Source organism: Chlorocebus sabaeus, chromosome 26 (assembly GCF_047675955.1).
Source record: "Chlorocebus sabaeus isolate Y175 chromosome 26, mChlSab1.0.hap1, whole genome shotgun sequence".
NCBI classification, from domain to species: Eukaryota; Metazoa; Chordata; class Mammalia; order Primates; family Cercopithecidae; genus Chlorocebus; species Chlorocebus sabaeus.
In genome coordinates this window covers 23,974,245-23,993,641 of record NC_132929.1, presented here as the reverse complement: position 1 = coordinate 23,993,641, position 19,397 = coordinate 23,974,245, and the positions used below count along the sequence as shown (strand labels likewise).

The following is a 19,397-nucleotide window of genomic DNA, read 5'->3' as shown; positions in this document are numbered from 1 at the left end:
TGTATAAGTCATATAGGGAATGGTGGTTCATTTCAGTTAGTAATTTCTAGAACACAGAAAGTTGGGAAGACTTCTTAATTATTGTGCTGTTCCAGGAGCCCAAGGCTCAGGTAAAGTTCAACATTGTCAGCACCTTCTTATCTTTATGTGTTTTTCATAGACACCCTCACTGAGTACCCTAAGAAAGTACTACTATTTCCATTATTCTCTGTCATACTGATACAGAACAGCTGGGCTCCTGGCTAAACCCCACCCTTAAGCCTGGAACCACGGCCCTAAGTGAAAACAGCTGACTCGGTTTTTCGGCCCAAATGTTGTTTTTTTGCCCTGCCACGCCCCATCCTGTTGACATAAAAAGACTTAACTGGCAGAGCAACATAAGCAGTGGAGTGGTGGGGATACAAGCTGCTGAGCATCGGGACTACGGATAGATGTGGCTAACTTCAGACAGTATGACTTCAGGGAAAGATCACCTTCTTCCCACACCCATCCCCTTTCCAATTCCTTATCCAGCTGACAGCCACTTATATGGCGTAGTAAAACCCTCCGCATACACCAACCACCCTTCCATCCGTTCTTGTGGCCTGATTCTTCCTGGATGCCCAGGTGCGGAGAGGTCAGGGGCTTGGATGCTGCTACAGGGCCTGCACAGAGCCTGCTCCTGCCAGAGAGGAGTAATGGGCCAGTTCCAGCGTTCGTCTTCAGTTGCTGCAGTCGTTTGCTCGCAGACTTGCTCTTGCGAGGAGTGGCCAACGGTGGACTGAGTGAAAGGAGCCACCCCAGTTTCAGCCCACAAAGGGAGTCAAGGTCAACAGAGTTATCTCGTCTCAATACCTTCTCCTTATTTCCTTCACAGTATTTTTCACAATTTGTAATTATTATGTGTAACTTGTTTTCTTGTCTAAACCTTTTAACTTTTTCAGGGCAGGGAATGTGGATACCAATATCTTAAGAGCTTAGAACGTGTATCTTTGTGTCTTTACAGCCTGACACATTTTTGTTGAATCAATTGACAAAAGAACTGACACCAGATGGCCAATAAACTCAAGAGAAACTGCTTAGTAAGTATGGTAGTGAACTAAATAAGGATAAAAGTAACAGTGATTGAAAAAAGAGAGACTGGGTGCGGTGGCTCACACCTATAATCCCAGTAGTTTGGGAGGCTGAGATGGGTGGATCACAAGGTCAGGAGATCAAGACCATTCTGACCAACATGGTGAAACCCCGTTTCTACTAAAAATACAAAAATTAGCTGGGCGTGGTGGTGGGTGCCTGTAATCCCCTACACTGGAGGCTGAGGCAGGGGAATTGTTTGAATAAGAGTGGGAGGTTGCAGTGAGCTGAGATCACACCACTGGACTCCAGACTGGGCGACAGGGCAAGACTCTGTCTCAAAAAAAAAAAAAAGAGAGAGAGAAAGGCTGGGTGTGGTGGCTCATGCCTGTAATCTCAGCACTTTGGGAGGCCGAGGCGGGTAGATAACTTGAGATTAGGAGTTCGAGACCAGCCTGGCCAACATGGTGAAACTCCATCTCTGCTAAAAATACAAAAATTAGCTGGGCATGGTGGTGCATACCTGTAATCCCAGCTACTTGGAAGGCTGATGCATGAGAATTGCTTGAACCTGAGAGGCGGAAGTTGCAGTGAGTTGAGACACGCCCCTGCACACTGCACTCCAGCCTGAGTGACAGAGCAAGACTCCATCTCAAAAAAAAAAAAAAAAAAAAAAAGAGAGTCAGAAATGCCAGGCAGCAGGATGAGCATATTCAGAGCCCTAGAGGGTACAGAGTGTGTGCTGTGTGGGGGCATAGCTGGTGTGGGAGGGCCCTGAGCAAGGCAGAATTCGGTGCTTCATAGTGAGTCAGAGACCAGACCCCAAGGGAGTTTCATACTTGCCATGTCCCCTCAGTGCCCTGTATTAATTCATCCTTCCAACAAGTATCTGTTGAATGTGTTCTATGTGCCAGGCACTGGTCTAGACTTTGAGGATATAGCAGGGAACAGAACAGACAAAATAAGTCTGACAACAGATAGAAGATGTGATTCAAATGAATGGTGCCGAGAGTTAAGGAGAAAAGTAAAGCAGGGCGGAAGGTATGGGATTTAGACTTGTGATTTCAGAGAGGGAAGCCAGGGAAGGCCTCAGTGAGAACATGCTATTTGCTGAGTGTGGGGCTGGGGGCTGGGGGTTGTTTTACCTAACTTGAAGGAAGTGATATCTTGGGGAAGGCATTCCAGGCAGAGGACACAGCAAGCACTAAGGTCCCAGGGTGCAAACTCACCTGTAAGAAGGCCAACGTTGTCTGAACAGTGACAGAGGAGGGCATACAGTTGTAGGAGTTGAAGTCACAGAAATAGGTGGATGGGGTGTAGGGGTAGGGCCTTGTAAGCTCTCATAAGGACAGTGGCTTTTCCTTAGACTGAAATGGGAAGCCATTAGATTTTGGTAACAGGAATGACAATCTCTAGTTTACTTAGCAGGATTACTTGAGTTGCTATGAGGCAGAGAAGGAGTAAGGCCTGATGTGGAAAGACCTTTGAGAAGGCTCCTGCAGTGATCCAGGTGAGAAAGGGTCCAGTGACAACATGGGACAGAGAGGTAGAAGTGGAGATGGTGACAAGTGAGTAGATTCTGGATATATTCTGAAGCCAGTAGGATTTGCTGATAAATCAGATGTGTGTGTGAGAGTCAAAGATGACTCCAAGATTCATGGCAAGGATAGCATTGTCATGTATGGAGATGAGGGAAGAGTGTTAAAGAGCACCTTTGGGAAGGAAGAGTAAGAGCTCACTTTTGGACATATTAAGTCAAAAGTGCACAAATAATACGTTTTTTTTTTTAGTAGAACTCATTTTGTAAATGTACCTTTGAGCATTAGGAAATCATAGTATGGTGACCTGTTTCCAATGTGCATGTTGTGTTAGCAGGTGGAGTTGTTTAACAGTTTTTTGTGTGTGTTTGTTTTTGTTTTTTGAGACAGAGTCTTGCTCTGTCACCCAGGCTGGAGTGCAGTGGCACAATTACAACTTACCGCAACCTCCACCTCTGGGGCTCAAGTGATCCTTCCCACCTCAGCCTCCCGAGTAGCTGGGACTACAGGCATACACCACCATACCTGACTAACCCCATGAATGGGTTTTTTTGTTTTTTGTTTTTGTTTTTGTTTTTGTTTTTTGTAGAGACAGGGTTTCACTGTGTTGCCCAGACTGTTCTTGAACTCCTGAGCTCAAGCTATTCTCCTGCCTTGGCTTCCCAAAGTGCTGGGATTACAGATGTGAGCCACTGTGCTCGGCCTAACATCTTTTAATACCTGTTATTTCTTACTCCTCTGAACTTCTCACTTTCCCTGAGAATAATTTTACCACCTTTTGTTGGGCAGAAATACAACAGGAACATCAGAAAGTGCAAGTACATAATAACAGAGAAGTCAGTCTCTTTTTCTTCATCTCTTGGGCATCCAAAAGAGCAGATGATCCAGATCTGGAAGTCTGGGAAAGCCATGCTGTGTGAGAACAGGGCCTTGCATGACAACACAGGGTTGGGCTTGAGCCCCCAGGGTCTGCAGCCAAGTCTCACAGTTTGGCAGTTACTCATGCCTTTCTCTCAAAAGTCAGCTGCTGAGTTTTGCCCCAAACTACCCTCTGCTGCAATATATCTTCCAGACTGAGGAGGAAATTAGTCTTCTTGTCCCACATGTCATTGCTTGTCACCTTCTCTGAAGCAATGACATTCATGACCTGGTTCTTGGCCTCAACCTCTGAGAAGTTCTCCTTTCTGCATTCCTCATCTTAAATTACTTAACCTGAAAATATACTGTTTAAATCTTACACTAGGGCTCCATATACTCTGCTTAACTGCAGAAAGAGTCAGTATATGTAAATTAATTTTCCAGATAACTGAAGCTTAGCCATCTTTTGATGCCAGCCATGTGGACGAGAATTTTTCTGAGGGTGAATTTCAATGCAAGTATCCTTGCTTTCTTAACCAGGATACATGGAACAAAATTGAGCTTTTCTGCCATAGTCTGTCCTCTTATGAAGTAATGATGTCCTCAAGCTCTACTGAGGTATGTAGAATCTGTGCCTCCCACATTTTTGACCTCAGATTACTGCACTTTTGAGTCTTATATTTCCTTGGTTAAAAGTTTTTGATGATTTGCTGCATTATCCCTGGTGTCACTTATGGCTCATTTAACATTTTGTTGATTGGAAAACAATGTAACTAGAATTGTGTGCAAATGTTCTGTATGGAAACACCATTTAGTACTTGAGGATCTCTGAGGTCTTTTCCAGGTTTAATTTATTTTTATGGTTCTAGCTATCCCTCCAAATGAGTATGATCTATTGTGCAGGCACAGAGAGTGGAACTTTTTTGAGGTATACTTCGTGGACCATTTTTAACTTATCTGACTCCCAGCTTGGCTCTTAGTAGCTGATAGATATGATCTCTAGAAATGTGAGATAGCAATGTGGCAGGCAGGATTCTAAGATGACCTGTGTAATCTCCTCCTCTTGAGTCTGGGAGGGACCTGTGAGTATGATGGGGTACCTCTCCAATTATTAGCTTACTTTATAAGAAAGAGATGAAAATTTTTTGCAGATATAATTAAAATCCTTAATCTGTTGACTTGAAGTTCAATCATTTTTTTTTTTTTTGAAATGGAGTCTTGCTGCCATTGGGCAGGCTGGAGTGCAGTAGCACAATCTTGGCTCACTGCAACCTCTGCCTCCTGGGTTCAAGCAATTCTCTTGTCTCAGCCACCCAAGTAGCTAGGATTACAGGCGTGAGCCACCACGCCCAGCTAATTTTTATATTTTTGGTAGAGATGGGGTTTCACCATGTTGGCCAGGCTGGTCTCAAACTCCTGACCTCAGGTGATCCACCAGCCTCTGCCTCCCAAAGTGCTAGTATTACAGGTGTGAGCCACCATGCCCAGTCTTTAAGTTCAATCATAAGGGAGATTGACCAAAGTAGGCCTGACTTAATCAGGTAAGCCCTTTAACAGAGGGTCTGGAGTTTAAAGATTTCTCCCTGGTGGCCTTAAAGATGCAAGCTGCCATGAGTTCTATAGCAGCAAGAAAATTAATACAGCTGCCAACCACTTGAGCTTGGAAGAGGATCCTGAACCTCAGAGGAGACTGTAGCCCTAGCTAAAACCTTGATTTCAGTATAGTAAGATCCTGAGCAGAGAGCCCAGTTAAGGTATGTCTGGCCAGCCATAGTGGCTCACACCTGTAATCCCAGCACTGTTGGAGGCTGAGGCAGGAAGATCGTTTGAGGCCAGGAGTTCTAGACCAGCCTGGGCAACATGGCGAGACCTTGTCTCTACAAAAAAATAAATAAGATAAAATAAAATAAAGTAAAGTAAAATAAAATAAAATAATATGAAAGATATGCCTGTACTCTAGACACATGGAAACTGTGAAATAATAAATGGGTACTGTTTTAAACCACGAAGTTTGTGATAATTTATTATGCAGCAGTAGAAAATTAATACACATCCCACTTGGGTTTTGTGTTTAAAAAGATGAAAGAACATACTATATTTGTAATACATAGATTCACACAATTTCAGTCACATTATGATAATTACCCTATCCTACTGTGGATAATATCAATTCTGAGTTTACTCAGAACCTATTAAGATTATACTTGGTTGAGTATGGTGGCTGCTGCCTGTAATCCCAGCATTTGGGGAGGCTGAAGTGGGAGGATTGCTTGAATCCAGGAGTTTGTGACCTGCCTGGGCAACAAAGTAAGACCCCATCTATACAAAAAGGAAAAATAAAAAAAAAAATAGCTGACAATGGTGGTGTGCACCTGTAGTCCCAGCCACCTGGGAGGCTGAGGTGGAAGGATCACTTGAGCCCAGGAGTTCAGAGGCTACAGTGAGCTAGGATGGCACCACTGCACTCCAGCCTGGGCAACAGAGACTCTGTCTCTAGACAAAACAAAATAAAACACAGCACAAGATTATACTTGTCTATTCCTGGGTTTCAGAAAGTAAAATATGGAATATGAACCTACTGACCTAAATAATGTCTGCAGGAGTATAGTAGTAAATTTGATGCAATATTTCTCTATCACTTTCTCCACCCAAGAAAGAGGCATATGTATATTTTAAAAATCTCATGTTTAAAAAAAAGCAAAAACCTAAGTTTATCAGTGGGTATGTGATGGGGTCAACTTTTTATTTTTTACAGTGATATTTTAGTTGCTTACTTATTTTACATGTAAGCACAACACAATAATGATGGTATAATGTCTTATATTTTTGAGTGTTAGAAATTTATTATATATGACCTTCACAATATATGTCAGATCAAACATGAGTTAATAATTAAATACAGTCTGGTAGACAAGTAACTTATTTATGGATTTAATTTTTTAAATATTAGTTTTGAATAGTTATTATTGTATATAGTAAAAATGAAATATCTTACTTGTCCTCCATTCAGTTTTCTTCTCCAAAGTCAACCCTAACTGGTTTCTTATGCATTCTTCTAGAGGTACACTATGTACTTACAAATAAATATTCAAAAAAATATGAATAAGTAAATGGTAACTAATGTTCACTAAATTGGATTAATTAAATTAACTGATTTTCTAGCAATAAGATATATCTGTATTCCTAGAATACCATATTCTTGATTATAGTGGAATATTGTTTGAATACGTTGGTAAAATTGACTTGCTAGTATTCTATTTTGGATTTTGCTACGTTTATTCATACAAGAAATTGACTTGTAGTATCCTATATTTGTGGTCTGCCATATTTTGGTATCAAGGTTATGCTAGTTTTGCAAAACAACTGAGAAAGGAAAAGACAATGTTTTATCTTGTTCTGTTCAGCAATAGCTTAAACAGAATGATAATTGTATTTTCTTTGAAAGTTTAAAAGAAGTTGCCTAGAAAAAATCCTTTGGGTTGAAACCCTTTTTGAGCTAAATCTTTGACAATCTTCGTGTTTTATCCTGAAGTATTAGATTTTATCAGGTATTCTATTTCCTTTTGAGTTAATATTAGTAGTTTATATTTTACTACAAATAGATAATGTTTATTGTAATTAACAATTTACCATACTACAGTTTTAAAGGACCTTCTTTTCCAAAGTTGAACTCAAAGTCCCTTGCTCATTTGTAAATGTGTATATTTATATTTATTCTTCTAAAACTAAAAAGAAGTTAATTTGATGTTATTCCTTTTTTTTTTTAGCAACAGCGACAAACAACAGTTGAGTTTGTCATTTGAACTGTTACTGTCTTTATTGAAAATAATAATGTCTATTCTTAAGTATTTACTATAAAGTGCTGAGCCCAGTACTGTGCTCATCTATTGCCACACATTATCTCCTCTGTTTGCAACAACCCTAAGGGGTGCATTCTCTTAATCCCCATTTTACATGGGAGAAGACTGATTCTTAAGGAGAATACTATGCTATTTGTTTACAGAAAGCTGCATTATTATTATAGCTACATTGTGGCTATATATATTTTATAAATATAAAACGATACTCTCCTGTCATTCCTAATTCTTTTAGTCTTAGTCTTAAACTTTGAAGTTAATATTGTCAACTCTATTCTTTTTGTTTGAATGTTTGTATATATTTTTGTTTATTCTTTTGCTTTTAACCTTTTTTTTCACTTTCACTTGTGGACTTTTAGCCTTTTTATATTCAATTCTGAATATGATGCTTGCAGATAGAATACAGTTTAATTTTTTTTGTTAAATTTGAGAGTCATTTTGTTAACAAGAAATATGAACACATTTGTGTTTTCTATTTGTTTCTTGTATGTTTGATTTTTCTTCTATTGTAGGATTCTGTTACTGTATAATTCCTCTCTTTTTAAATTTTTTTTTTTGACTTTTCTCTTTTGGATTATTTTTTCATGTTTTTATGCTCTTTATATATTGGGATTTACACACAATGTTGTTGTTTTCTTTTCTGATGCCTCTGCCAAGGGCATCCATGAGATGCTGCATAGCAACGCCCACCAAGCACACCACGCATCCTCTCAGGGAAGCTGTTCTGAATACTCGGGCATCCAACACAAGGGGTCCTAAGGAAGGTGCTCCACCCTGTCCTACTGCCTATTCTCACTTCCAGCTTCAAATTGTGAGGAGGGGTGATTGCAATTCTCCCAGGGTCTCCTGCAATTATTCCCTAAGATTTTTTTTCCCCAGGAGTATTGATTGTAACTGATCTTTGATTGCTTCCATCAGTCTCCACCCATGTAAACTATAGCACGATTTTATTTCAAAAAAATATTATCATGTGAATGGCATCCTTCCTTAGTTTTCTGCTGTAATGCAGATTTTCTTCTGTTTTTTTAAAAAATTTATTTTATATTTTTTGAGACAAAGTTTCACTCTGTCGCCCAGGCTGGAGTGCAGTGGCGTGATCTCTGCTATTTCAGGGGAGACCTGATATGCATTGAGAAAGAGAATTAGATAGGCCGGGCACAGTGGCTCCCACTTGTAATCCCAGCACTTTGGGAGGCCAAGGTGAACAGATCACCTGAGGTCAGGAGTTCGAGACCAGCCTGGCCAACATGGCAAAACCCCCTCTCTACTAAAACCCCCTCTCTACTAAAAATACAAAAATTAGCCGGGTGTGGTGGTGGATGCCTCTAATCACAGCTACTCTGGAGGCTGAGGCAATGAGAATTGCTTGAACCTGGGAGGTGGAGGTTTCAGGGACCTGAGAATGTGCCATGGCACTCCAGCCTGGGTGACAGAGTGAGACTCCATGTCAAAAAAAAAAAAAAAAAAAGAAGGAGAGAGAGAAAGAGAATTAGAGGCCATTCCTCCAGTGTATGTGTGTGTTTTTTACAAAAGTCTGGTCAATCTGCATTTAGAGTATCTGCAGGGCACCTAGAGAGAGAGATCAAGACAATTAGTGTTTAAATATATGGATCTGAGACTTAGAAGAGATCTGAGTTAAAAATGTAAGTTTAGGAGACACCAACATGTAGTGGAAATCAAACCATGGAAATGGGGGGGACTGCCCTCAGAGCAGTAGTTCCAAAATCTTGCAGATTATCAGAACATGCAGGACCCTCAGTCCCACCCCAGAGATTCTAAGTTACCAGGGCTATGGTGGCCCCCAAGAATTTATACTCTATTTTTAAAGCTTCCATTGAAGGCCTGGTATGGTGGCTCACACTTGCAATCCTAGCACTTTGGGAGGCCAAGGCAGGAGGATTGCTTGAGGCCTGGAGTTCAAGAGCAGCTTGGGCAACATAGTGAGCTACTGTCTCTACAAAAATTTTTTAAAAGGTTGGCCAGATATGGTGGCACATGAATGTAGTCCTAGCTACTCAGAAAGTTGCGGTGGGAAAATTGTTTGAACCCAGGAGTTTGAGGTTATGGCGAGCTATAAATTGCACCACTACACTCCATCTTGGGTGAGAGAGCCTGTCTTTGCCTCTATTTATAATTATTTAATAAAGCTTCCACTTAAATATTCCTAAAATTGAATGTTAACTGAAAAACTCATAGGACAATGCTCCCAGTATAGCACTATCTATGAAAGAAATTTTATGTCTATGGATATGTCTATGTTTGTGGGGATGGGAGCAGAGACAGCAACTGAAAAAGTGATGTTGAAGTCATGGTGAGGAAAGGGTGGGGACGCTGATGACAAACATGCACAAAGTGAGGAGACAGAGACAGTTGGACACCAACGCACATGATTGTGGAATGTTCTCCTTCTTGCTCAGAAACCTGAGCGCAGACATGGAGATGATGGGTGGCTGGATCAATAGAGTTGGGTGAAGCAAAGGACAATAGTAGGGCACCAAGGGCCAGACAATCTGTGGCTATGTGACTGTAGCCCCTATCTTTTTGACTTTCTGCTCTCTGAACTTATTCCCAATACAGTTGCTCTTGACCTCAAGATCTCTTAACCCTTAACCTGGAATCCAAGGGCTATACTCAGCCATCTCTTGCTACTGGCCCTCAGGAAATTCAGTAACTCAGTTTCTACTACTTTGTATGGCCCTTTGGTCCTACCTAGACTTTGTTTAATGAAGAGCTTGTTGCCCTAACAGCTAGGAGTGCTGTCAGCACACAGACTTTCCCTGCCAGGCCCTTGGGGGTTTGCCTCTGCTGCACAGAGCTGCTGCACGCCCACCCCGTGCCCCAGAGGTCACACCCCTTCCCAGGCAGCCCCCATGCAATAACTGATAAGAGCAGAGTACAAAAGCCTGGCCCTCTCTGCCCTGCTTGGGACAACTCTCTGTAGGGTCAGCAGAGGCTGTCGTTGGGCCTGCATCCCAGCTCACTGCTTACCTCTGTGTTTCCTGTTTCTTCCCCTCCTTCCCTCAGGTGTTGATCCCCAGGGGATCATGCTAAACTTTGTCTCAGAGACTGTTTCCCAGGGGACCCAACTTGCAGCAGCCCAGAAAGAAACGAGCCAGAACGTCCTGCTAAAGAAGTTGTATTACTTCTCACCTTTCCCAGAGACCCTCAAGTATTTCAGAGAACTGTCAGGCCCACATGAAGCTGAGTTTAGGCATTTGGATTTCCGTGCTCAAGAGAGAGGGTTTTATCGAAGGCAGAGTTAAGCACAGTGGCCCTGGATTTGGAATAGGGATAGCCAGCTGCCTAAGCTTTGCTGATGGTCTCCTTTTTCTCTGGCCATCCTTCTGAACAGAGAGGCTGGGTTAGGAAGTCCTGATCTTGAATCCTAGCTTTAAACAACTGTAGATGAGGCCACTGATTGAAATCTTCAGGCTCACATCTGATATGCCATTGCACCACAATTTTAGTGACTGAAAGTAAAAACATGACCTAGACCAAAGCAATCAAATTTGAGTGCTTTTATTTCAGGTTCATATTTTCCCATGTATGTTTGCAGTTAGAATGAACAGTCAAAATATGTCAAGGAGCAAAATCAAGCCATTCATCAGAAAAACAATATTTTCATTGTTTTGTCAATATGATTAAGTATTATAGGTGTACTAACAAAAATGAAAAAAATCAGTATCTGTATATTCCAAATTTTACAAGTTTTTCAATTTCACATTTTAATTATTCTTTTAAATCCATACAATCACTATAGAAAGTAACTAAATATATGATTCAGGATATATTTCTTAATAAGGGTTTGAAAATTGGTGGCACTTAGTTTTCAAGTACTCATCTATAAAGATTTCATCTGTACTAACCATTTAATTAGAAAAAATATGCAAAGTAATGCTGTAATGGAAATTTCAAAATATTTGATAGGGAGTACAATTAAAGTTTATATGTTGAGAATAGAATATATTTCATTTCACTGGAGTATATGGTGTCTTCTAATCTAGTTAATATACTTTTCAGGCAGCAGCAAATTTAAGCCATATGTTATCAATGATTGCTCAGATCACTTTAAGTATATAATCTGTTACATTAAATAACCTTATTTAGGTAACTGCTTTGAACATTTTGTAGACTCAAGTACTTCTTAAAGTTTTGAGTTATTGATTTTTAAATCTGCTTTGTAGGTATAAGCATTTGAGGGGGCCAAGCATAATTATGTTCTCCAGCCTATTGGTCTTTTCCTTTGAAAACCACCTGTGGTTACTTTGCCAGCCTGTCAATAAGCATTTATTGAGATCCTGCTGTGGGGCTGAGACCTATACCAGTGCTGAGGAGCAAACACTCTGGAAACAAAAGATTACGTTTGTCTGGAGAAGTTTACAATCACATTGGTGGTTTTCATGAGCATAAGCCAACATGAATTTCCTTGATTTTCGTTTTTATTAATAGCAGTGCAAAAATGTTTTTCTAGGGATAGCGTTGGCTTTGACAACCCCTTAAGCTGAGAAGAGAAAAAAAAGCTCGCATTAACTGGTAAAAATTATGCAATGTATGTAGAATCTGGTAGGATCATCTCCAGAGGTTTGCATATCCACAGATCAGATTTACAACATAAAGTACTGGAACATGTTTCTTAATTATGCATATACATTAAGGTAAAATGTATTCTAATCTTTCATGTTTTAAGAGTAAAATGTCAAGACATTTTTGTGATTTCCTCTAACTAGTAAGACAGGTGGGAGGTTCTTTGTGAGGATTTCCAACCAAGCCATATACAACAAATCCGATATGGATCCCTTTCTTGCCACTGGAAGACTCCTAATGACATGAAAGAAAAATTTAAAAATGAAAGTGAAAATTACTATAGGTAGTAACAGCACTAATATTTACTAACTGGCAGCCTTAACTTTTAATTTAAATAGTTAAATAACTTAACTATTTAATAACTGGCAGCCTTAACTTTTACCCCACCCCAAGGTGAAAGCACCGAAATTATTTTTACTGTAGATAGCAAACTGATGTATTTTTCAGGTAATACTATCTATAAATCAGAAAAACAGGCTTAGGTATTGTAAAGACAAAACAAACATGACATTTTCACTTTTCTTTAAATAGGGAATTTGATCAGCTAATACCTGCCCCCCTTTTTGGTATAAATGATTTTTTCCAATAATTTAAATATCTTATATTTTGGAAAAACCTCCAAAACCATCTATTGGAATCCTACCACCCAATCCAGGAGACAATTCTACAATGTCTTTGATGGATACTTTTCCAGTCTACACTATGTGAAGATATATTTATCTTTATACATAGGAGTCAGTTCGTGAGGTATAAATGTGAAGTACTTGGAGGTTTTCTTGTTTAAATACCAATCTTTAAGTAAACAAACATACATTTTCAGTAGATGCAACCCTAACATTTGTAAGGCTAGAGTGTGAAGAGTGAAAATGGAAATGGCTCTGCCTTTTTCTCCTACCTGGGCCTCTTCCTACACTACAGGGAGCCTCGTGAACCTGCCATGGGCACAGTGGCTCAGGGACACCCACCCAGGGAAGGGGCCCGTGAGCTGTGGTGGCTGACTTGTGGCTGTTACTAGATGGGCACACACCTCTTCATAAGGCATGGCGGACAGCAAGTCCAAGTGAGGCTCTGATGCTTATGGGCTTGAGGGGTCAAGGTCTCAGGGTGGCACTTATCTTCCTTCACTGTCTAAGAAAGAATCCCACGTGTTCCAAAAAAAAACAAAACCCCCCCCACACACAAAAACAAAACAAAAATCCCACCTGAAGAGTCATAAGCTTTTAAATGGATTAACCCATTAACCCTAAGATTTATTTCTAATGTTCTTCAATGCCTGCGATGATACTTACAGGACAATGAGATTAGCAGCTCTGGAGTGCTCCTGTAAGAGTTCATTCAGTCGAACTTGGCGGTAACTCTGTGGGCAACATTCAGATTTGTTGAGTACAGTTCTACCAGAATTATGAATGAGAATTTATTTTCTTAAATCATGAACAACCAGCAAATCTCATCTTAAAAAATGTGTAAAAATTATAATTACTTTTTCAGGCTTAGAAACTTAACGGTGTTTTAAAACCTCCTGAGAAATTTTAGAAATATAAAGAATAAGACACAGTACAAAGATTTTCATTTTGCTATAGTGGCTTATTAAATTCTAGGGAGAGGGGAAGCAAACAACATAGATAATACTAAAAAGAAGGTGTTTTCTCCTACCCTGGCCTCTTCCTACACTACAAGGAGCCTCATGAACCTGCTATGGGCACAGTGGCATGTGCCCATGCCCATGCACAGTGGAATGGCCAGTTTGAGGCAATAGGTTTTCTGTTTAAAAAACCTGATCGAATCTTGATACCAATTTGATACTCTAAGAATATAGATTGTATTCTAGTCTGCCTTTCTTTAAGCTCTCTGAATATTCTGTAAGCAGAGGGGGCTGGCTTCAATTAAAAAGCCACCAAAAGATTCACTTGGAAAAATAACCACTTTGCAGTGATGAGAGTAATATTTATTATTGTATTTCACTGGTTCAGAAACCATGGCTCAGATGCGTGATTTGCTCAATTATATGATAAAACTTGGTCAGAACTGGGCAGCTTATGACACACAGACTTTATGATGATTCTAGTTCAATCTCTTTTTTTCACTAAATCTAAAAGGCTTTTAGTGTTTCTTGCTCAAATTTTTCCAAGTTCAGTTCCTAATGTAGTTGATGTAGGGCATGGTGGGCAGTCAGTCCAAGCGAGGCTCTCTGAGGCTCGTGGGCCCCAGGGGTCAGGGTCTCAGGGTGGCCCTTATCTCCCTTCACTGTCCAAAATCCCACATGTTCCAGTAAAATAAAATCCTACCTGAAGAGTTATGAGTTTTTAAATTGATTAACCCATTCATCCTAAGATTTCTCTCTCTCTCTCTTTTTTTTTTAGACAGGGTTTCACTCCTGTCATCCAGACTAGAGTACAGTGGCACGATCTCGGCTCACCTCTGCCCCCTGGGCTCAAGTGATCCTCCTGCCTTAGCCTCCCAAGTAGCTGGGACTACACACATGCTACCTCACCAGGCTAATTTTTATATTTTTTTTGTAGAGGCGGGGTTTCGCTCTGTTAACCAAGCTGGCCTTGAACTCCTGAGCTCAAGCAATCCTCCCGCCTTAGCCTCCCAAAGTGCTGGGATTACTCTCTTCCCACACAAGGCAAATGGTTCTTAGACCAAGGAAAACAACTCCTTCCAGCCTCACAGGCCCATTCTATTCTGTAGCCATTTCATAACCTCTTCCATGTAGGTTACAAGGCCGCTAGCCTGTCTCTTAGAACCTCTCATTTCCTTTCCAGCGTGGAAATCTATCCTCAAGGAAATCACTTCTCAGTGTTCCATCTGCTATTCTACTACTCTTCAAGGATTGTTCAGGCCCCCTCCCTTTCCTACACATCAAGCTCGGGGATTTGCCCCCACCCAGGACTAGTAAATTGACTTTACTCACATGCCTCGAGTCAGGAAACTAAAATACCTCTTGGTCTAGGTAGACACTTTGACTGGATAGGTAGAGGCCTTTCCCACAGGGTCTGAGAAGGCCACCGTGGTCATTTCTTCCCTTCTGTCAGACATAATTCCTCAGTTTAGCCTTCCCACCTCTATACAGTCCGATAACGGACCGGCCTTTATTAGTCAAATCACCCAAGCAGTTTTTCAGGTTTTTGGTATTCGGTGAAACCTTTATATCCTTTACTGTCCTCAGTCTTCAGGAAAAGTAGAACAGACTAACAGTCTTTTAAAAACACACCTCACCAAACTCAGTCACCAACTTAAAAAGGACTAGACAATACTTTTACCACTTTCCCTTCTCAGAATTCTGGCCTGTCCTCGGAATGCTACAGGTTCCAGCCCATTTGAGCTCCTGTGTGGATGCTTCTTTTTATTATGTCCCAGTCTCATTCCAGACACCAGCCCAACTTGAACTGCACCCCAAAAACTTGGGTAGAGCCTAAAAACTCACCAACCAAGCAAGTAATTACACTAAACCCCCTTAGGCTGTCTCTAATTGGATGTCCTAAGTCCTCCCAATTCTTAGTCCTTTAATACCTGTTTTTTCTCCTTCTCTTATTTGGACCTTGTGTCTTCCTTTTAGTTTTTCAGTTCATACAAAACTGCATCCAGGCCATCACCAATCATTCTATACGACCAATGATCCTTCTAACAACCCCACAATATCACCTCTTAACACAAAATCTTCCTTCAGCTTAATCTCTCCCACTCTAGGTTCCCATGCTGCCCCTAATCCTGCTTGAAGCAGCCCTGAGAAACATCGCCCATTCTCTCTTCATACCACACCCCAAAAACTTTCACCGCCCCAGCACTTCAACACTATTTTGTTTTATTTTTCTTATTAATATAAGAAGATGGGAATGTCAGGCCTCTGAGCCAAAGCTAAGCCATCATATCCCCTGTGACCTGCATGTACACATCCGGATGGTTGGTTGCTGCCTTAACTGATGACATTCCACCACAAAAGAAGTGAAAATGGCCTGTTCCTGCCTTAACTGATGGCATTACCTTGTGAAATTTCTTTTCCTGGCTCATCCTGGCTGAAAAGCTCCCCCACTGAGCACCTTGTGACCCCCACCCCTGCCCACCAGAGAACAACCCCCTTTGACTGTAATTTTCCTTTACCTACCCAAATCCTACAAAACGGCCCCACCCCTGTCTCCCTTCGCTGACTCTCTTTTCGGACTCAGCCCACCTGAACCCAGGTGAAATAAACAGCCTTGTTGCTCACACAAAGCCTGTTTGGTGGTCTCTTCACACGGACGCGCATGCAAATCACCAACTTCATTCGGCTCAGGACAGAAGGCACAGATGGGAGCATCTTACTGCGCTCTCTAGAAAGGCTCACCATTTTTACATCCATATTACAATGAATATTTGTAATGGATCCAGCTTCCATATTCATTGTTCCAATCACATCATGTTTCCTCAGATGCCTTTCTAAGTTTTTCGTAGTCATCTCTTCATCAGTTTAAAATTATTTGTTACTGTGTTAAATTGTGAGTCCATCTAACTTTATCAACTTTGCATACATATTGACTCAAATTATTTTAGACTGATGGATCTCTCTCCTGTTCTTTAAAATGAAATTTGAAAGGAGACTTCACAATCTGTGCCAATAACCTATTTTTTAACTTTTAAAAAATAATTGACCTTATGGGAAAAATGAAACTGTTTTCTAAACAGTCGTATCCAGTAAATGATTGAAAAGCACTTGAAAAATGCAGAAACCTTGAATCTTGAATAATGACATTTGATAATAAATATATTGCTTCTTTGTCTTTAAATCAACTACTGTTTCCTTTTTCAGCTAGTTAGACAGCAAAAAAATTAAGAAAGACAAGTCCTTACCTTTTCCTTGACTGCTTCCAGTTCTGCATCTGTAATTTTCCATGGAGTTTCTCTTTTTAATTTCTCAGCAGTTGTTAAATCTTTGCAGCTTTCATGGAGACGATATGGTTCAATCATCTCTTCAAAGACTTTCCAGCTAAAATTTGAATTATAAAGGAGGCCTCACAGTGGGAAACTAACTCATTATTTCACAGATACTCCAGGTATGACTGGCTCTGCTGGCTGTGGAATCAGAGCTGAATATCATGCAAATCTTTTAAGAATTATCTTTGCAGGGAATTTACTGTGAGTAAAACCATGGCTACAGCACACCCTCTCTACCCCAGAAAAGGCCTTAGTGTGTTCGGGGCCTTGTTAGCCTATTAGGTATTAGATCTTCAATATTATCACACAAACACATAGGTAGTAATTGTTCTGCAAATACATTTTCTGCATAGTGTAGTCAAAGACATAGTTGTAATGTAGATACTTTAGCACACAAATGAGTTTCCACCTGCTTATTGTACAGACTCTATGGGAGAAATTCATCAATTAACGTAGGAAATGGATATGGCTACCCTCACCCTTAGTCCACATGGCAGCTCCCACTCATGGCAGGAGGCCGCTGGCAGGTAGGAGGAGAACAGCAAGGGCTCCCACAAGTTTAATGATTGTAGAAAAATTTGGATGCTTTCTGCAAATAATGCTCCCCTTGTCCTTTTGGTGTTTGATGTTGCTGTCTGAGATTTTCAAATGAGTATTATTCAGGTTCATGTTAGGAGAAAGAAGAAAAATCAATAATGTTTTAATGCCTAAAAATCTGAGACTATGTTAGAACATTTAAAAAGAAATTGCTGAGGAGAAAACTAGCAGCTAAGAGCTACAGAACATTTTAAAAATTACTTATAAGAACCTCATAAGATGTATTTTTAAAAACAATGATACAAAGTAAAACATATTTACGGCAGTAGTTGTCTCTAGTGTGCTACTTTAAGATGATCTCAAGAACAATTTATTTGGTTTTATATAATGTAGCTTAGTTATAATTTAGTAATTTTGGAATGAATAATAATTAGAATCAATATGCTGTTAAGTCAGGAAATGAAAATATGAAGTAATGACTTCAATTATCTCACCAACTGGCCTGATTTAGGGTTTGCAGATAAAAGTGCAGAGATTACAAAGGAGCAGGATTGTCCCTACTAGTGAGCCTTTGTTAAGAGTCTGAAAAGATACTTAATGCGTTAGGCTTCTATTGCATTGACTTATTTAGAAAGGTAGGCAAAGACAGAAAGAATAAGACTGATAGGCCCTATTATTCTTTCAACTTTGATTTCCTATTTCAACAGTGTCGTGCTTTAGAGACCTCTGGGAGTGGTCATCACCATGGAAAGGTGCTGGCTTCAGAGAGTAGGGTCTGGGTTCTCGCTCCAGCTCTTGCGTTGTCCTCCTTGGCCTGGATATTCTAGGCTATAAAAGGGGAGTAACCATGGCTGCTAGAAGGGGAGTAACAATGGCTGCTAGAAACTGGTTTGAGAGTCACTGTGATGATTTGGGTGACAGTGCTCTGAAAAGCATGCAGTGCCTTGGAAAGGCAAGACGTTCACTTTACTCAGCAGCCACAGGATTGACGTTGGCAGTGGAGAGGCTTTCTATTTAAGCTCTTCATATACTTATTTTGATCAGGATGAGAGTTTCTTTGCAGCTCAACCCAAATTCTTGTTAGAAAGCACAGTACAAAAATAGTTTCCTAAGGAATAGAAGGTGGAGTAGAGGTTGCTGGTTGTCTCCCCAGCAACTGTACTATGTTTTCCTCATTGTAGTTTCAGTGGGAATGACTTCATTGCCAGCATAGACAATCAGCACAACTCTGTCTTCTTCCAGAGTGATTGGCCAGGTGGGCACATAACATAGGGAAACTTGAACCAATAAGTACCCACTACTATGCTGACCACAGTAATGTCTCAGTGGCTTAGGTTAGTGAAACCTGAAAGGAGCCCTGGACCCTGAGCTCAGTAATTTGAGAAGAGACAAACTTTCTCCTATGGAACGTACATGAGCGAGTAGGTAGTCCTGGTTGCAATTGACAGCCATCTTGTTTTTATAAGTGAAATCAACTTTGATGGATGCTTTTATTAAAAAAAAAAGTAAAGTAGGGAGACTGAAAGAGAATTAGTCCTTGATTACAAAATTAACCTAGATCAAGCTTAGCCTGAAATCCAAAATATGATTGTATTTTTAAGTTACATATGAAAGTAATTCCTATTGTCTAAATCACTGAGTTAAGTTTTCTTTTACTTGCAATGGAAACATGCTAAGTGACACGGGATGATAACGGGGCTGTATTTGCCCATTTTTGTCTTTGAACACTTACTGCTCCTTCTCTGTGTTCATCTTTGATTTGTCTATCCTTTGGATCATCTTTGAACTGGCTATTTTTCATTCTCTTCGCTAGGGGATCCTGACGTAGCTCAAGATTTCTATTTTGATTCTCATTAAATCTGATTTTTTCCTTATAAGTATTTTTAATTGACTCTAGAATAAGCCAAGTGTTACATGCTATTAAATATAAATCAGAATTCAATTGTTAAAATTAACTGCTGCCTTCCCCATCCTTGTTCCTCATAACAAAGTTTAAAATTTTTAAAATTGCATAATATTTTCCCCCCAAGTCCACATAAAATTTCTTCTCTCAAAGTAA

The 19,397-nt window shown here is 40.2% G+C and overlaps 1 protein-coding gene and 1 long non-coding RNA gene across 6 annotated transcripts in view; one reads left to right on the top strand and one right to left on the bottom strand.

The window, feature by feature from the left end:
- The window catches only part of LOC103245672 (uncharacterized), a 117,879-nt gene that overhangs the window by 67,665 nt on the left and 30,817 nt on the right, over positions 1-19,397 (top strand). For all 3 annotated transcript variants that reach the window (XR_012091487.1, XR_005244316.2, XR_012091486.1), the window contains exons 2-3: positions 986-1,061; positions 3,990-4,067. This is a non-coding gene — a long non-coding RNA (uncharacterized lncRNA). The remainder of the gene's footprint in view (positions 1-985; positions 1,062-3,989; positions 4,068-19,397) is intronic.
- The window catches only part of SLC12A1 (solute carrier family 12 member 1), a 101,897-nt gene continuing 93,309 nt past the window's right edge, over positions 10,810-19,397 (bottom strand). For all 3 annotated transcript variants that reach the window (XM_008016709.3, XM_038009960.2, XM_073012148.1), the window contains 3 exons: positions 16,718-16,853; positions 13,180-13,247; positions 10,810-12,124 (listed from right to left, as the gene is read on the bottom strand). In XM_008016709.3, coding sequence (XP_008014900.3) covers positions 11,989-12,124; positions 13,180-13,247; positions 16,718-16,853 — 340 coding nt within the window. In that variant the 3' untranslated portion in view covers positions 10,810-11,988. The remainder of the gene's footprint in view (positions 12,125-13,179; positions 13,248-16,717; positions 16,854-19,397) is intronic.